The following is a 16701-nucleotide window of genomic DNA, read 5'->3' as shown; positions in this document are numbered from 1 at the left end:
TTTGTTTGTTTGTTTTTTAATCTGCCGTGTATGTCTCTCCACATAGTAAACAACCTATGTCTTCACCTGATGGTGGGTGGTGGGGAGCAGGATTTGCCCTGTTTGTAGGGTGGCCTGGCCAGTCCTGGTGACACTGTAGTATGACAGGGGAAGTCAGCATACATCTGCAGTGAGGCAGATCCGCTGCCTGTGGTGTCTGAACAGTCCCCCGACACTGGGATCCAGGCAAGGCTTTTTTTAATCTTGCTGCAGGGAATGGCTGTAAACATTTCTGTAGCTGCTCAAGCTCAAGTCAAGTTGGTTAAGGCAATGTGAAATTCAAGGTTGAAAGGTGAAATGCTGCTAAATTTAAGAGATTCAAGTTTATGCACATGAGTAAATGGTTGTTTGGATGGCTTCCATTTCTGACGCATTAAGTAAGGTATGGCTCATTCCAGTGTCTGTCTCCCTCCGCAGCTGAGTACCAGAGTAATTTCACAGGAGTCTTCCCCAAACATGTTTCCCAAGTATGCAAGCCTAATTACTCTTGTGCATCCAGGCTTGTATCTATAAATGTTTGGATACTGCTCTGTAGGTTCAGTTCATCATCCCTTATACAGGATTAAACAGTGTATTCTCCTGTCAGTTTGTTCCTACCACTTGTCTTCAGTGGAAAAACTCAAGCATTAGAGATGGTTGGAGTAAGAATCCATTCACAGATACACAGATGTATTCAATGGCATCCTGTCTTAGTGGGAGAGAATGAGGTTGTGGTGCTGTGTGTTTAGGGTTTCTTGGTTTGTTTGTGTGGTGCTGGTTTGTTTTGGCTGTGTGGTGTGTATGTTTCTTTGTTTATTTGTTTGTTTTTGTGTGTGTCTCAGACCTTAAAAGAATGAAACTAGAGTACCAGCAGAAAAGCAGACAACCTTTTTCCACATGGATATTGTATTCTTTCCCCCAGCATGGTGCTGGGATGACAATGCTGTTGGTCCTTTCTGAAGGGTTTGCAAAACAAACCATCCGTCTTTTAAACAGCTCGTGACACTCTCGGTTTGATAATTGCAGGTTGTCTATACAGTTCCCAGACATGTTTAAATCATATGGTCATATCGGGTATAACTCTTCCAATTCCGCTTCCAAGCTGGTGTGTGGTTTGTTGCTGAGTAAATGAAGTCACGGGACAAAGATGTCTGAATTTAGCAGAAGGTGAGTTCTGCTGCAGTGACCCACCGCAGAGGAGGCACGTGTGAGTAGGGACTCAATAAACACAGGAGTCGGGGCCTGATGCTTTCCCCCCAGTAACTGCTGCCACTGTGTTAATTCCCTGCAGTTGCTATAGGTGATGCCAGGTGCAAGCTCAACATAAGATCTTCCTCCCATCTCTGGGGATCTGATAGCCAACACTGTGAGGAAGAAACAGAATGCTGGCTATGAATTAAAGCATTGGCTCTGGGTCTTATCCAGTACTGTGAACCTTCCAAGTATATCCTTTCCTCAGAAGATATTTTTGGATTACTTTTCTTTTTCTAAATTGATGACATCTTTTGCTTGCTGTTCACCTCTTTCTGCTGTTTCTTAGCACCATTTGATTAGATTGTGCTGATTTAGTGTCTCTCTTTAAAACCAAGTGAATATTAAAAGTAAGCTTTGATGCTTCTATGAGAGTATATTTTCTCTTTTCAGTAGGTTTTTGCAGATAAATGTAGGGGGTTTTTTTTGTTTCATTTTTTTGTTGATGATGTGTTTTTGTTTTTTTTACATGATCTTCTTCAAAACTGTTGGTGGTAAGTTATACACAGCTCAGTTTAAAAGATTTTTTTCAAATGAGATGTAGCTTGGAGAAGAGGAGACTGAGGGCTGACCTCATTAATGTTTACATCTCACCCTTTATATATAAAGAGTGTCACGAGAATGGAGCCAGGCTCTTCTCGGTAACAACCAATGATAGGCCAAGGGGTAATGGGTTCAAACTGGAACACAAGAGGTTCCACTTAAATTTGAGAAGAAACTTCTTCTCAGTGAGGGTGACAGAACACTGGAACAGGCTGCCCAGGGGGGTTGTGGAGTCTCTTTCTCTGGAGACATTCAAAACCCACCCGGACGCCTTCCTGTGTAACCTCATCTAAGTGTTCCTGCTCCGGCAGGGGGATTGGACTAGATGATCTTTTGAGGTCCCTTCCAATCCCTAACATTCTGTGATTCTGTAGTGAAATAATTTTTGAGACTCATCTTTATTTATATTTGTTGCTTTCATGCAATTCTGTTCCGAAAGAGCATATTTGACCCTTGTGCTTTGCTCCTTCATTTGCTATCATTATTTCCCTTATTTATTCTTTTCCACTTTCCACTTACTAATAAGAAGCAAATAACTTGTATACTTGATTATACTAATAAACCAGGGTCTAAAGTCTGTCTGACATTTAGTAGTTCTAGAAGCAGAATTAGATCCTGGTTTCTTTCTGGATGAATAACAAGTTTTTGCCAGACACTAATATCTGATACTGAGTTACAATGGTTGAACACACTAAACGTCAGAAAAAAAAAAAAATCAGTAATGGAACTCATGTGAAGGGCTTGGTTCATTAAACTGCTACTCTAGGTTAATGTCATAAAAAGCAGATCAGAGTTATGAGATGTTGGTTTTCTTGCTCTTCCCAAAAACTTTCCTCAGGGGGAGTTCCCTTACCTCAAACACCTGAAAAAACAGGTTGGCAAATACAGCTTTTTCCGACTGCAATGGAAACACCAGGGTGATACAAGGTCCAGATGAGCTGGGTGGGAGTATGTGTAACACCCAAGCTGGGGAAGCATCAAATACAGAGACGTTGTCTCCTTTCAGAGACTTTGGCTGACCAAAAGCTGTGCAGGAGCTGGTCTGCTGCCACATCAGACAGGAGGGTTTCTTCTCCCAGCTCAGACTTCATCTCGAGGCTTTTGGCAAAAATGAAACTGGAAGGAAACATCCTAGAACTCATATAGTGGCATGTGTATAATATATTTTGTACAAATACAGGTGTAATTCAAGTTTTCTGCAGAATAAAGTGTGTATGTGGTGAGAGCGCACAGGTGCTGTGTTATATGGGCAACTAATAGTGTCCTGAAAAGCGGAAAGTCTTTTCTGCAATTAAGGATCTAACTTTGACCAGATGTTGATAGTAATTGAGTTGCAATACCATGATGGGTATTGCCCACTGGGAAACAACTTAGCTTTTAAAATGTCATAACTTTAAACCTTGATTTAGTGTATTGCATAAAAGTGAGCATGAGTTGTATTTGATACACGCTCTTTTTTACTAGTACTCTGTGAATAAAAGCTTTTATGGTGCCTATAGCATCAGTATTTCAGCCCTGTGTGCTTCCTCAGAGCTAACTTTTTCTACTAGTGTTGAAGTTCAGAACAGTTCACCTTGGGAGGCACCTGGAGATCACTGAATGCAGGGTTGCCTTAAAAGTTCTTTAAGGTCTTCTCCAGTTGAGTCTACGCTGGCATGTAGCAATCTAGTTCTTCCCAATCATTACTCAAAGGTTTAAGTTAAAATGTTTACTTAGGAAGCAAATATTGAAGATTTTACATAAAAACTGCATGCACAAATACCTACACTTTCATGCTTGTGTATATGTAATATATTACACTCAAGTGCATGGAGCAGGGAACTATTATCATGACCACACTTGTGGAAATATTTGCATTTAGCTTACTTTACATAAACACTCTGGCCTTAAGCCTACAGTGCAGGGTGAGATGGATAGTGCAGCAGTCCTGTTCTCAGGACAAATGCTTGAAGGGGCTTTCAGTGTTTCCATTTCAATTCTCTCAAGCAGGGGGTCCTAGCTTGGCCTAACAATTTTTCTCTGAAATATTTTTCTAAAAAAAATGTTACGAAACACTGCATGTTAAAAGGAATGAAACCAGTTGCCTTCCCTCCCCACCCCAATAATTCAGTGGAGGAGAAAGAGCGTCTCACCTCCCATGCTCGCTCTGGCTGTGTGGCCATCAGCAAGGGCGACACAAGTCCCACTGGAGCACAAACCCGGTGCTTGAGACCAACTCCTGGCTGAAATGGTGTAAAGCTGTTTGGAAATCTAGTAATGAAAAGCAAGTTAAAAACCCAGTGCTAATCCCAATCATATGTTTGAGACTTCATTTAGCTATTTAGAAAACAGGAGCCATGTCCAGTATGAAATGCCCAATTTCTCTCCCAATTTCTCTGCTTTCCTATTTTATTTATTCCTACTCCCAGGATGCTTTCTGCTGTGTTATGGTCCAGTTGATTTAACAACCTGAAGCATTTGCATTGCTTAGATTTAAATCCCCCTGAGAAGCTCACAGGTATATGGTCTTGTGGCTGATACTGTTTCACATAAATCCAGCTGCTGCCTGAGAAGTGGAAAATGCCCAGCTGACCCTTGCGTCTGATCCAGGCTTTCAGGCCAAGGACCAAAGGCAACAGCAAGGTATTTTGGGACCAGGACAGGATATTAGTCTGGTGTGTCCTTCCCTCCAACTACAAACCAACTTCAAAAGGACTGTACTGATGGAGAAGGTCCTGTGGACAACCTTCCTGTGCACAGCCTCTTATGGTGACAGGCAGGAACCAAACATGCTGCAGCTCTGCCAGCAGCTCTGGTCACAGAGAGCCCCACACCTTCCTCGCATCTGACACCTGACCAGGACGTGGCTGAGCTCCCCTCCTTGGCGTAGGTGCCTTTAGCTGGAGACAGGGATATGACATGACTAAGTGGCTGAAGAGGGGATAAAAAAGGTCACTAAACAGACAGGATGGTAGCTAACGAGACAGCAATATTAAATAATGAAGATAGTTTATTAATGAACTCAGGCTTGAGACAGGCATCATGTGCAAACTGAATATCAGCACACACATACACTTTGTATTCATGTTCATGGCAACTGAAAATCTGGGGTTTTGAATCTTAAAATGCAAACAAAGAAACCCATTGTATGTAGTCTGATGTATTTCAATGTCATTAGTTTTCTGTAGTTCAGCAGTAGCAATAACAAAGTATTCAGTCACTACAAAAAGCAGATCTTCTGATAATAAACAAGGGCATAGCTCTTAGTACGCTTTAGCAAACGCAGGGATAAGCCTGGCAATTTGCTTTCTGAAGATGCCATTCTGCTGTGTCTTCAGGTTAGTCAGGGCAGAGGCAAAGGCAGGAATTCCACACCTGTGATCACATCTGTGCAGCAACAAGTGACCCACCCAGCAATAAAAGCTACCTTAAAAAGATTTCATTTTAAGCCCTTCTCAATGAAGGCATTTGGCCCAAGAACTAGGGTGGCCCAAGGGAATGTACTGTAGCAGTTTCTGCAGCCCAGCTGATAGCCAATAACTCAGTCCCTTTGGATCATAAGACAGAATCTGCAGGTCAATGTAGATTATTTTTAACAATCTTCCACTAAAATTAAAAACGAAGAACCAAAAATGTAATAGCTCAAGAGACTTTGCAGACAGTTAACTAGATGGGGGAAAATGAGAATCATTCCAGCTTTCCTTGAATTATTGAAGCTATCAAAACAATATAACAAATCCTGTGCACATGACAGTAGAAAAAAATTACAGGATGTTTGTCAGCTCTCAGCTAACTGATCTGGAATTGTGTTTTAGGGAGACACTGGGTCAGATAAACAGTCCCAGAGTGCAAGGCCTGATGGGACAATATAGAGACTACAATTTAGAAAGTGTGTATCAGGCAGCAGTTTGAAATGACTTACTTATAAAACTGGTTGCTCAGACATCTGTATCCCATATGGAAGCTTCACAGGTGATCAGCTAGTGCCACATTTAATATCCCACATTGCATGGAGATATGTCCAGCACACCTGTGGGGCAGCCACAGTGACCACAAGTAAGGCATGGTTGTGGTTTTCCAAATTTCTCTGGGCAAGATGGAAGGAAAACCTTATTGACTTTTCTTGTAAGGACTTTCCTAGTAAAACTAAGGCTGGAAATCATATTTATTTTCTTCCAAAAGTCTTTGGATTTTTCTAGGCTCAGTATTTTAATAACATGGTTGTATTTTGGGGCAAAACTTAACTTAACAGAAAATATCAGAAATCTCTCTCCCTAGTAGCTGCAAGAGCCACACTTAAATTTTACTTTCTACTTGTCATGTTTGTCCTGCCCCAGTGTAATTAAAGCATCTATAGTCTAGACCATTATGAGCTCTATTGTTTAATCAGGCTGAAGTATCAAATCACCCTGTTTTTTAACATTTTTCTTCACAGCAACCCCCACAGTGCTGGGTTACCACACTACAAATAGAACAGTTCTGAAATGCGGTCAGCAGACATTTCCGTGCTACTCCAGGGGAGGCACAGATAATTATTTTAATTGTCCCCAGTTTGCTCTTCTGTCCGTAATTATAGTTTTGAGTTTATAAATAACAAACCATGATTTTAAAAACCAAAACAAACCCCTCAATTACAACACAGCTCCTGAGATAATTAAGTCTCCAAATGTGGCTGCATAGAAGGGAACCAAAACTACATTGCAGAAGCTCAAAACATACAGATGTGCGTAAGTGGAGCAAAGTGACAGGATGGAAAACGTCACCAGGAAAATAAACTCTCTCATCATTATTTCACTGCTTTTTACCTAAAAAAACAATGGCCTATTGTCTTCATCCAACCTATTGTTCTGTTGCATTTTTTGTTATTGAAGGAACCAACAGTCAGTCAGTGAGAGTTTCCTGAGGAGCAGCAGCTTGAAAAGCTAAATGCTGCAGATTTAGGAAAAACTGGGCAAGGTAAATTACTGATGTAAATTAAAGCACACACTTTAGGATTTAATTTGTTTGAATACTCTCTTCAAACAGAAAACATGCTCTAGTTTTACAAGTATGGCAGTTAAAACCTGCAAAGCGAAGCAGAACAAAGCTCTGCTGTGTTGCATCCTTGCTTGATGGACATTCCTTTGTTGTTCCTGGGCGTTGTATACTGCCAGGGCAGGACAAGAAAAGCTCTAGGTCGGGAGCCAGCACAGCAGGAGCCTTCATTAGTCATGAACAGCAGCAAAACGGCTTCAGAAGGAGCAGTGCCCTCACTGAACAACCAGCTTCACCACAACAAACACAGAATCAGCTGGACAGCCTGTAACATCGCTTTGGATATACAGAGACCTATGGATATGAGACAGCTATGTCTTAAGTGTTTCAAAATATCTTTGCCCAACAAGGAAACAAATTGTGTATTAAAAACCTTGTACAAAATACATGCTCTGTTCTTTCTCTGCTTAATATCTTCCTTGCTTGAAGCTTGGCTGTTGCCCAAATGCATCCACAGCAATGCCTGGTGATAACTCAAAAATGCGCAGTTAGTCTGTGTGTAGTTTCAGCTCCTAAATGCCAGGAGAGAAAGTGTATTTTTCAGAGAGAAATATACTTGATCACATAGTATAATCATGTTTATGTGAGTTTTTAGATGGCCAAGATAAGGCAAATACTTCTGTAAACTCCTTTGAGAAAAGATGAAAACTCTAAGGTGAAAAATTTCTCACTTTTCATGTCATTTTATCTACAAGCAACTCTAAGCCCCAGTAGAGAGCTTTCTGCACTACAGCAATAAACTTCTTTAGCTTGTCTTTTTTTTTTTTTTTTTTTAACCTTGCAGCTATATTTCATCGTAAAAACTAGTTTGAAGAAAGAGTAAACTTTTGCTCTTTGGTCTATCTTGACATTCCTCCTGAGACACATAACAGGAATTTTTCACATTCATTTTTGTCTCCTACTTGCAGGAAACAGGAAAGTTGCAGTTCTTAATTTCCAGGCTTCTGAAATCAAAAAGATAAAGAATTTATATGTTAAAACAAGATATCTTTTCTTCCTTTAAAGAAAAAAAAAAATAGAAGCATCACAAGCTAAAAGCATTATTATAAAGACATTGGATATTTTTGCTTTAACTATAATAAACAAAAATGTTTAATTATGCCACGTGCACTTCCCATTTATTCTCTGTGTAACCCTACTAGGTGAGAAACAAAAATCTGTACTCATATACCAGTACGATACAGGCTTTAGACTGTACACTATTGCAGAAATCACTGTTGACTGAAACCCAGTACTGTGAAATGAGACCAAAAGAAGTTAGTTTTTTTGTTTCATAGGATCAATTTTGTGGATGCAAAGGGAAAGGTCTTCAAGCACCTTCTATCCACATCTGAACGAATTAAGACGAAAACTTCTAACAAATAGTTAGCAATTTTAGGATGTCAGTTTTGGTGTCCTCCCCTCATGGGCTTCTTTATGGCCATGATGATGCTCACAGTCAGAGCTCTGGGATTCCTCTCACATCCAGAAAAGCTCTGAGGGTGGCAAAATATCTGTGCCATGTATTACAATTGTTCTGATGCTTTGCCAGTGTTGAAGAGGAGACAAGTGCAAGAATATATCTGCAACTGTGGACAGCCGTGGCCTTACTAAGTCACAACCAAGCGAGGAAAACAACCAACCCTGCCATCAATCCACGTACCCAAAGTCAAACTGGCATAGTAAGAGCAGATGCCTGCTGCCAATAATTAAATTAGAGGGATCCTTAGAGCTCACAAGGGTCCTTAACAGACTTTACTTTTGCAGAGTAGGTCAGGTTCATAAATTCCCCTCACTGTGCAAATATTTATTTATTTATTTATTTATTTATTCCTACTGGCAGACTTGTGTCCATGCGAGTCTTATTATGACTGGTGCAATCTGCAGATAGCTCCTAAGAAAACAAATGCAACTTTCTTAGTGTATGAGCTGGAAGTATAATTTAAATAGGGTAGTGGCCAGTGATGAAGAACTAGTCAGATTTCTTCTTGTTCATTTCCAGATATTAATGTTACAGAAAGACTGTAATATTGTGTGTTCCATTTATTAGCTATTTGCCAACAGAAAAAAAACTGAGCTGGGATTCTTGACGAAGTTTTTGCCTGTATGACTACTTAGAGTACATTCTAATGACCAGTACTCTTCAAATTTTAGTGAGAACTATAATCTGCTTCATTAACATAGTGAAGCGGTGGGGAAAAAATCAGAGAGGCTGATGACATCCAATGTTTCAGCTCAGTTAGAGCCCCACACAGCTAACCTAGCAGCAGGAGCTTTTGACTGTATCTCTTTCACAAGTCTCGTGAGGCTACGCATGGCAGAGTACGATATAAAACAACTGTTCTCAGCTCTGCATGTATGTTTATAATGAAACATCTGCAGCTCTTCCACAAATCTCTAAATATTTTTCAATTATCACATCTCAGAGATTTGAATCAGTCCTAATGAGTGGCACAACATCATATTACTAGTAATTTTACATTGTACATTAAAACTCTAAGAAATGAACTCAAACCAAACAGAAAAAAAAAATCCCTTGATCTGCCATCACAGAAAAAAACCCCACAAATACCTCAAAGTGTACTATCGGCTACACTACCGGTTCACTTCAGTGGATGTGTGAAAGCAAAGAATAATACTATACTTCTCTACAGAAACTTGGAAGTCAAGATTATCTGGGAATATTGTTTCTGTCTTTGTCCAAAATTAGGAATGTAGAAATCTAGCACATGAATGGGATGGATTTTAGAGCTGATGAACATTGACTACCTTGTGTGGCGCTCACTGGGTATTACAATACTCTCAAGGCATTTATTTAGACTGTTAGAGGTAGGAACACAGATGAGTATTTGCCTATGTTGGTGAAAAATATATATGATCAAGCTGTTTTTTTCTTTAAAAGGCTTAAACTTATCAAATCATTCATCTGCCTGATGCCACCAATACCTACATAATGAAAATATAATAACTTATTAATATTTTGATATATACACTATTTCCTACCTGACTATTGTGTTTTTGTGACTTTGTCAGCATTTGCTTTTACATCTGAGAAAACAAACACCATCACTGACTAAAAGCCAAGTTTAACATTTTCATTTCATGCACAACTTCAAATGAAAGGCTTTCATAGTAGGATTGGAGTATTTCAAGCTGCTTAATTATTGTTGTTCTTCAAAATTCACCAATGCATGGTTTGGATGGATTTGTGTAAGACTGGGCAGTAAACACCTGATTAAGCAGGCTACATGAATCTGCACATAGATTTTACATTAGGATTACACAGTCATTTCAAATTATTTAGAAGCAATTATATGACTGATGCCTGATGAATCAATATGTATGCATGAAACCACCTGAAATATAATGCATATCAGTAACAAAAATGGGATATATGCCAAGAAGTGGTATGCATAACACTATCCAGCAACAGAATAATCAGTGATGGTTTGCATGTAAGCTAGTAATTATCTGTGCACACTGGTTAACTTTCAAGCTAACTGCTCTTTACTTGTCTGGTACGCATGAAATGGCAGAATCTGCTCTCACCAGGTATTACGTGAGTGCTGTCACGTTTGAGTACAGGCAAGTGAACAGTTAATTTGTCCTGAACAGTAATCTCGCTGGGCTGTGCAAAACGTTACCCCCCTCTACACAATTTGTCAAAACACAGAAACAGCAAATGAGAGCTGTTTCTCTCAAACCGGAGTACGTGAGGATTGCTAGAGCAGGGCTCAAGTGCCCACGCACGTCCACCTCAAAGCTGTGGCTGCTCTGGGGTCCCATCACAGTCTTATTAGCTCATAGTAACATTATTGTTCTGTGTCAAAGTAATTGTTTTACCCTCCAGAGTGATTTACTGGGGGAAGGGAGTGAGTTAAGTGATGAGAGGAGAGAGTCCCATCACAGATGCACATGGTTTGTTTCAGTCACAGTTACATCCTCTCTTACTGCACTTACTATGTTACAGGGTTAAAATGGAGTAGCATGGAATAGTTTCATAACAACTTGGATTTTTAAGTGAGGAACTTGTGCTACACAAAATTAAAGCAGGACACCAAGTAGATTAAGTGCTTAGAGAAGAGGAGGAGTTGGTGGGGGAACTGAAACCTTAAAGGAAAAGGGAGAGAAGCCAACATGAAAAACAGGCTACGAGGACAGATTTGTGTTCCTGAAATGCTTATTATCATTTGAGAGAGATGACAGCAATCAGGTCAAAACTGAACAAAACATGAAAAGACAAAGCAAAGCTTATGAACAAGCTGAGAAACATCTCCCCTGATATCTAGGTAATGACAGAAACACACTGCCACATGAGAATAATATCAAAGATGAACTAGATTATTTCTTTTGAGGCAAGTAACATGACATGGTTTCTTCAGAGTGACTTTTTCCACAGCTAAGAGTGGTACAACTGCAGAGCCAGCTCTTCCTCATGCCAAACTGACGGAGCCAGGAAATCCAAAAGGCACTACCAATGTGCACCACCAGTGGTGAAGTACACATTATGAAATATTCCCCCCAAATTGTGTGAAGACCTCAGTGAAACTAGGGCCTAGATAAACCCCTGATATAAATACTAGAGACAAACATCCTCCTCCAAGCTGGAACAGGAAAACAAAGGCTCTTGACTGACCTGAATTTGGATGTCACTCTCAAAATAATCCTTCCACTTGCTCTGTGACAGGGTCAAGGTCAATGTCATAGAAGCACGGCCTCGTGGGCAGTCCTGGCATGGTGCTCATCTGTGGGAACAATAAAACGAAGTTATACTCCTGCACTTGTAACCAGATATCACTCAACCCATGTAAACCTTACATTGAGAGGAAAAAAGGCTGGATTGTTCATCATGGACTCAATCACAGATTTATTTTTCACTAAATTTTTTGTTTCTGTTAAAAATATCAAGCTTGGTACTTTTAAAATTAATTTTTAAATGTATGCTTCTAAAAGACAGGAAAGAGAAAATAAAAGCCACAAAATACAGGCTAGCACAGCAATCTAAGAATCAAATCCTCAACAAAATGTACACACTTTGGGACTTATTCGTTCCTCAGAATATTTATCCATTTATATCTACTGGGAAAAATCACGCAGCAAAGAGAAAGGGCATAATTGCCCTAATTCACCTGGTGGTATGAATGTGTTGAACTCAGACCTATCCCACAGAAAACCAGAATACAGGAGTAGAATTAATCACAATACTTTCATGACTGATGACTTAATGTAAGGAACAAATTGAAACAGACAAACTAAACATACATAGATTACAGTTGAATCCTAATTTAGTAGTTAGGATTAGCAGATTGAGATACAAAGCTAAAGGAACCCAGTTATCTCAAACTATGCATAATCAAGATCCTGATCTAGCACAAGACACCAACATCTGCGTACTTTTAAACATGTAAATAGTTTCATGGACTTAAATTACATAGTTAACCACAGCTCTGCTCAGGCTACTTATACTAGTATTTACAACAGGCATTTTAGCAGCAATTAAAGACACATGGCTGATGTGGAAACCTTGAGGTGCTGGTCCATGATAGCTTGAGCTATTTTAAATCAGAGGTACCCCAACTTCTCACCTCCCATGCCTCAGGACTCCCCCCTTCTCCCTTGTGAAGGAGATGTCTGGAGAGCAGGTTCAGCAGAAAAATGCTATTTTTCCATCTGCTTCATGTTCTCCTCTTTCAGCATCTTGACCCAGGAGGGGCTTCCCCAGCCCCAGCACAGGGTAAGGGTTGTTACTGTGGGGCGGCTTTAAGGCAAGACCAGTTTGGATCAACTTGAATCACTTTGTGTTCACACCCTAAGTCTTCCTGGGATGACAGTTAGAAGTCCTGAATATCTCATCATATTTCCACTAATTCAAGGCTCTCTGAAAATAGCATTTGGGCTTAAGGACTCCACAAACCCTTTCAGTATCTTAACCTCAGAGGTGGAGGATGGCCCTGCTGTATCAGGCTCTATATTCATACCCAAAAAGATGAAAGACATGACAGCCTCTGGAAACAAACCTGCAGTTCAACTTAGCTCACCTGTTTGTTAGCTAAGAACCTTTAGGTAATAACATTTATTTAATAGATGCCAGATTTTGAGGAATAAAATTTTAGCTGGGGCAAGTCAGCAGAGATCGTTAAAGTTGGTGGTTAATCTGACCCCAGGAGGTAACCTTCAAACACAGCTGTGTAAAAAAAAAAAAAATAAAAATCACACTGGCTCGAGTACCAGAAACACTCCAAACAGAATGACCTAAGAAAGGATCAGATTAGGGCATGTTTTTGTGATGTGAGCTGAAACCTGTTGCTGAAAGGGGATCATTTCACCTTGTGAGCCCCTGGGATGATTCCCCCTTGGAGCTGGCTCTGGCACTCATCTTACTACAACCAACCTCATTCAACACACTGAATTGATGAAAAGACACATTTTTGTGGTCAGGGTTGGTCAGCTGATGAATTAAATCAGCTTACTGCATGACCAGATCAGCACCAGGCCACTGGCTGCAGGGGAGCAGCCAGAGCACGCCGGTGCTGGCCATCACCTCCCAGCAGGGCCGGGCAGCATTCTCCTCCATCCTCCCTAATTCCTCAAGGAGAACAGCTCAGCTATGGTGCTTTCTCTGGCCAAAAGCAAGCTCTAACAGGCTAATTGGCCTCAAGAGAGGAAAAATCCATCATCACCACCACCCCAGCTCCAGAGAGCCAGATTTACAGCCCCCCTCGGCCTGGAGCAGGCTGTATTTTTTTATAAGTCAACTTGTTCTGTTCGTTTGGTGATTGAGTTAGCGTCTCCCTTACGCTTCAGCTTCGCTCCAAACACTTATGTAATGTTTCCATTGTGGGAATACAAGCAAACGGTAAGATCTCTCCACCACAGTCCCATTTACTCTGGAGAGCTCTGCTGCCGTCCCAGAAGTTAATCCCATGTTGGGAAGGGGGAAAGGACCTGGGAGCGCTCAGTAGTGGTGCAGTCATCATCTCACTTGAGATCTAGCTCTGAGAAAAGCAATGCAACAAGCTCTTCTAGTGGACTCAGTGCATTTCCTCTGGTTTAAAATATAGTCCTTCCTGATCCTTTGTTATTGCATGCAGTAGGATTAAAAGACAAAACTGTCAGTTTACGTCAACCAAACCCTGCCACTGATTGCATGACATCATTCTGTTGGCTGATATTGCCTTGGCATCTTTGCTAAGTACTAAAACACCTTGTTACTATTCTTTATCCGTTGGCCACACTGGTTGGACTACTACATCATTAGGGCTGCTGAATTATTTTCAGTCTCAGATTCATCCCAGTTTATGAGTTAATGCCTGTCAAGAAACTGCCTTAATGAGTTACATTTCACTGGGAGGGAAATGAACAAATTGCCAAAGACAACTTTCTGGTTACTCTGTGTATAGCAGTTCTACATCTGGAAGTCAAGCCACAAATTCCAGGTTCTCTTTTTATTATTATTATTATTTAATTTTTATATGTACAGGATTGGCTAGTCTGTCTTTTCTGTGTAAAATAAAACAAGAATCAGTTTAGGGGAATTTTTCCTTTTTTTTTTTTTTAAAAAAGTTAAAAAAGTCCTACATGTGTGTTTTGGTGTGGCTTTTTGCTGTTTTTTTGGTTTGTGGTTTTTTTTTTTTTTTTTTTTAATAGGCTCAATCCTACAGTGGTGTAACTCCACTGTGTTAACTAATGGAAATCTATTACATCTATAAAACGTGAATATCAAACCAGTTTATTGTCAATTCAGGGAATGCAACTATTCTCATATTGAAAATTTAAGTCAACAGAAGGGAATTAGTTCATCTGAATTAAAATTACTGCTGCGTAAAATGAAGTACAAGGCAAAAATACCACAGATGAAAAACTTTGGGACAAATACCTATGTGAATTACAGAGCTAAAATAAAACACATCCTGTCATTTTCCCCATGGCTCAGACTTCCAAACAGGCAAAACTATGTAAATTTACGATCATTTCTCTCCACTCTCATTATTTGGACACACAGGGGTAACGTGCAGCAGAATATATTCCTTTTTCATTACTTCAAGGTCAATAGGAGGAGACAGCTGGCTGGCTGAGGAGATTACTACCAATTATTCCCTGGCCAGTCCTCCATTTCTTTCCTGCGGCCAAGAAGAAGTAGGGAAAAGAGGCCTCAGTCACTTTGAGACTGAATCAAGGCATCAGCTGACTGGCCTTTCACATGGCTGTGGGCTCAGAATGATTCTCTTCTCTCTGCTTCCCAGGATGCTGAAGGAGTTCTCAGGCTGGTCTTATCCCCAGCAGGCATGACCCAGAAGCATCCCCCTCCCTGCCTTAATTAACCAGAGCCTAGATTTTTGTGCACGGGGAGGATGCTCACCTGCCCCTCTCCTGCAGCACAAACCCGACCTGCGCAAGGGCTGGCAGGTTGCCGTCACCCTCTCCAAGGCTTTCTGAGATAACTACTTACTAAAATTACTTAATTCCTAAAACTTGAAAAAAGGGGAACGAACAATGAAGGAGAAAAATATACCTAAAACATAAATCACTCTGGTAATCAGCAGGTATGTACACCATAAAAAAAACCACAGAAATTTACAGTCATACAGCAGCTTGCCAGGCATCTCATACAATATACACCCTCTATATATTGCACAACTCTCCACCCTAATATAATGGCACTTCGGTTATTGATTGGCAGCTATGCAACACCACACAGCATGGTTGTGAGTAAAGAGAAACAGCAGCAGTGAACAACAGCACATTATCCACTTAAGACCACAAACTCAGTTTAGGTAGCCAAAATAATCAGTACTTAATTTGACCAAAACTGTTGGACTAGATGATCCTTATAGTCCCTTCCAACCTTGTTTTCTATGAGTGTATGACTCTATCACACTGCTCTTGGAAGAAGGAATATATAAGGCATAAACTTTGCACCTTAAGATTGAATGCAGTTCATATGAATGTTTTATGCAGGGGAAAAAAACAAAAGTTGTATAAAGAATTCATCCAGCTGCTGCCTACAATACATCATTCAGGAATTAATAGGACCTAGTTTTGTAGAAAATCACTGGAATTAACCATTTTCTTCACAAACTGTAAAACTGTCTACATATCCACAAGAGGAAATCAACTGCAGAAAGACTGTGAAAAATGCAATGATTATTTATTGCTATGGCACTCTTATGTTTAGGAGGCAAAAGCAGCAAGTCTTACAGTCAGCTATCCTGAGGATCATTTATGCTCCTGGAAATCCACAACTGCTGGAACATAAAATACGATTTTAAATAAAATCATGAAGGCCACTGTTATTTATACTAGGCATTTATGGTCTTCCAGAAGTTTACTTAACATGACTAAATAAAAAAAACCCACAACATAAGAAGCTTCCTTACAAAAGGAGGATGCCAGTTATTTTTTTAAGGAAGCTGTGTGCAAGTGTTGTTCCACACCCTCTCCAAGAACACATCCACTGTCACTGGAAGAGTGCCTAAGTAGAGCTTCACTAGAGTTTCATTTAAACTACAGTTATGTGTTGACCTGTAATCTTCATTGGCCATAAGATCTGCAAAACAGTTGCACAGTCAAGCAGTAAGACTCTGCTAGCCAGGTTTTTATGGTCCCAAGAGGAACTATACTGCTTAGCTTCCTTTTTTATCATACAAATGCCTATCAGTGGTTTACATATCCTGTCTTTTACTTCAAGTGTGTATACATCCATGCATATGTATGTGTATATGTATCTCATACATATATATGAAAAACCCTTCCAGGACCTGAGATCCCCTTAACTGGGTTAGCACAATGGCATGATTTGCAAAACAGATGGTCCTGAGGATGACATCCAAGTCATGTTTAGTGTCTTTTTCACCTGTAAGACAAGATGTGTTTGTTTTACAGGCATAGCATGGTTTC

General features: G+C 40.2%; 1 protein-coding gene across 3 annotated transcripts in view; it reads right to left on the bottom strand.

Moving 5' to 3' along the window:
- Positions 1 to 4783: 4783 nt before the first annotated feature.
- Positions 4784 to 16701, bottom strand: part of MTHFD1L (methylenetetrahydrofolate dehydrogenase (NADP+ dependent) 1 like) — a 152801-nt gene continuing 140883 nt past the window's right edge. For all 3 annotated transcript variants that reach the window (XM_065835134.2, XM_071806421.1, XM_071806422.1), the window contains 2 exons: positions 11441 to 11549; positions 4784 to 7769 (listed from right to left, as the gene is read on the bottom strand). In XM_065835134.2, coding sequence (XP_065691206.2) covers positions 11460 to 11549 — 90 coding nt within the window. In that variant the 3' untranslated portion in view covers positions 4784 to 7769; positions 11441 to 11459. The remainder of the gene's footprint in view (positions 7770 to 11440; positions 11550 to 16701) is intronic.

This window comes from Patagioenas fasciata, chromosome 3 (assembly GCF_037038585.1).
Source record: "Patagioenas fasciata isolate bPatFas1 chromosome 3, bPatFas1.hap1, whole genome shotgun sequence".
Lineage (NCBI taxonomy): Eukaryota > Metazoa > Chordata > Aves > Columbiformes > Columbidae > Patagioenas > Patagioenas fasciata.
Note: the sequence above shows the minus strand (reverse complement) of the source record. Positions and strands in the feature narration are given on the sequence as shown.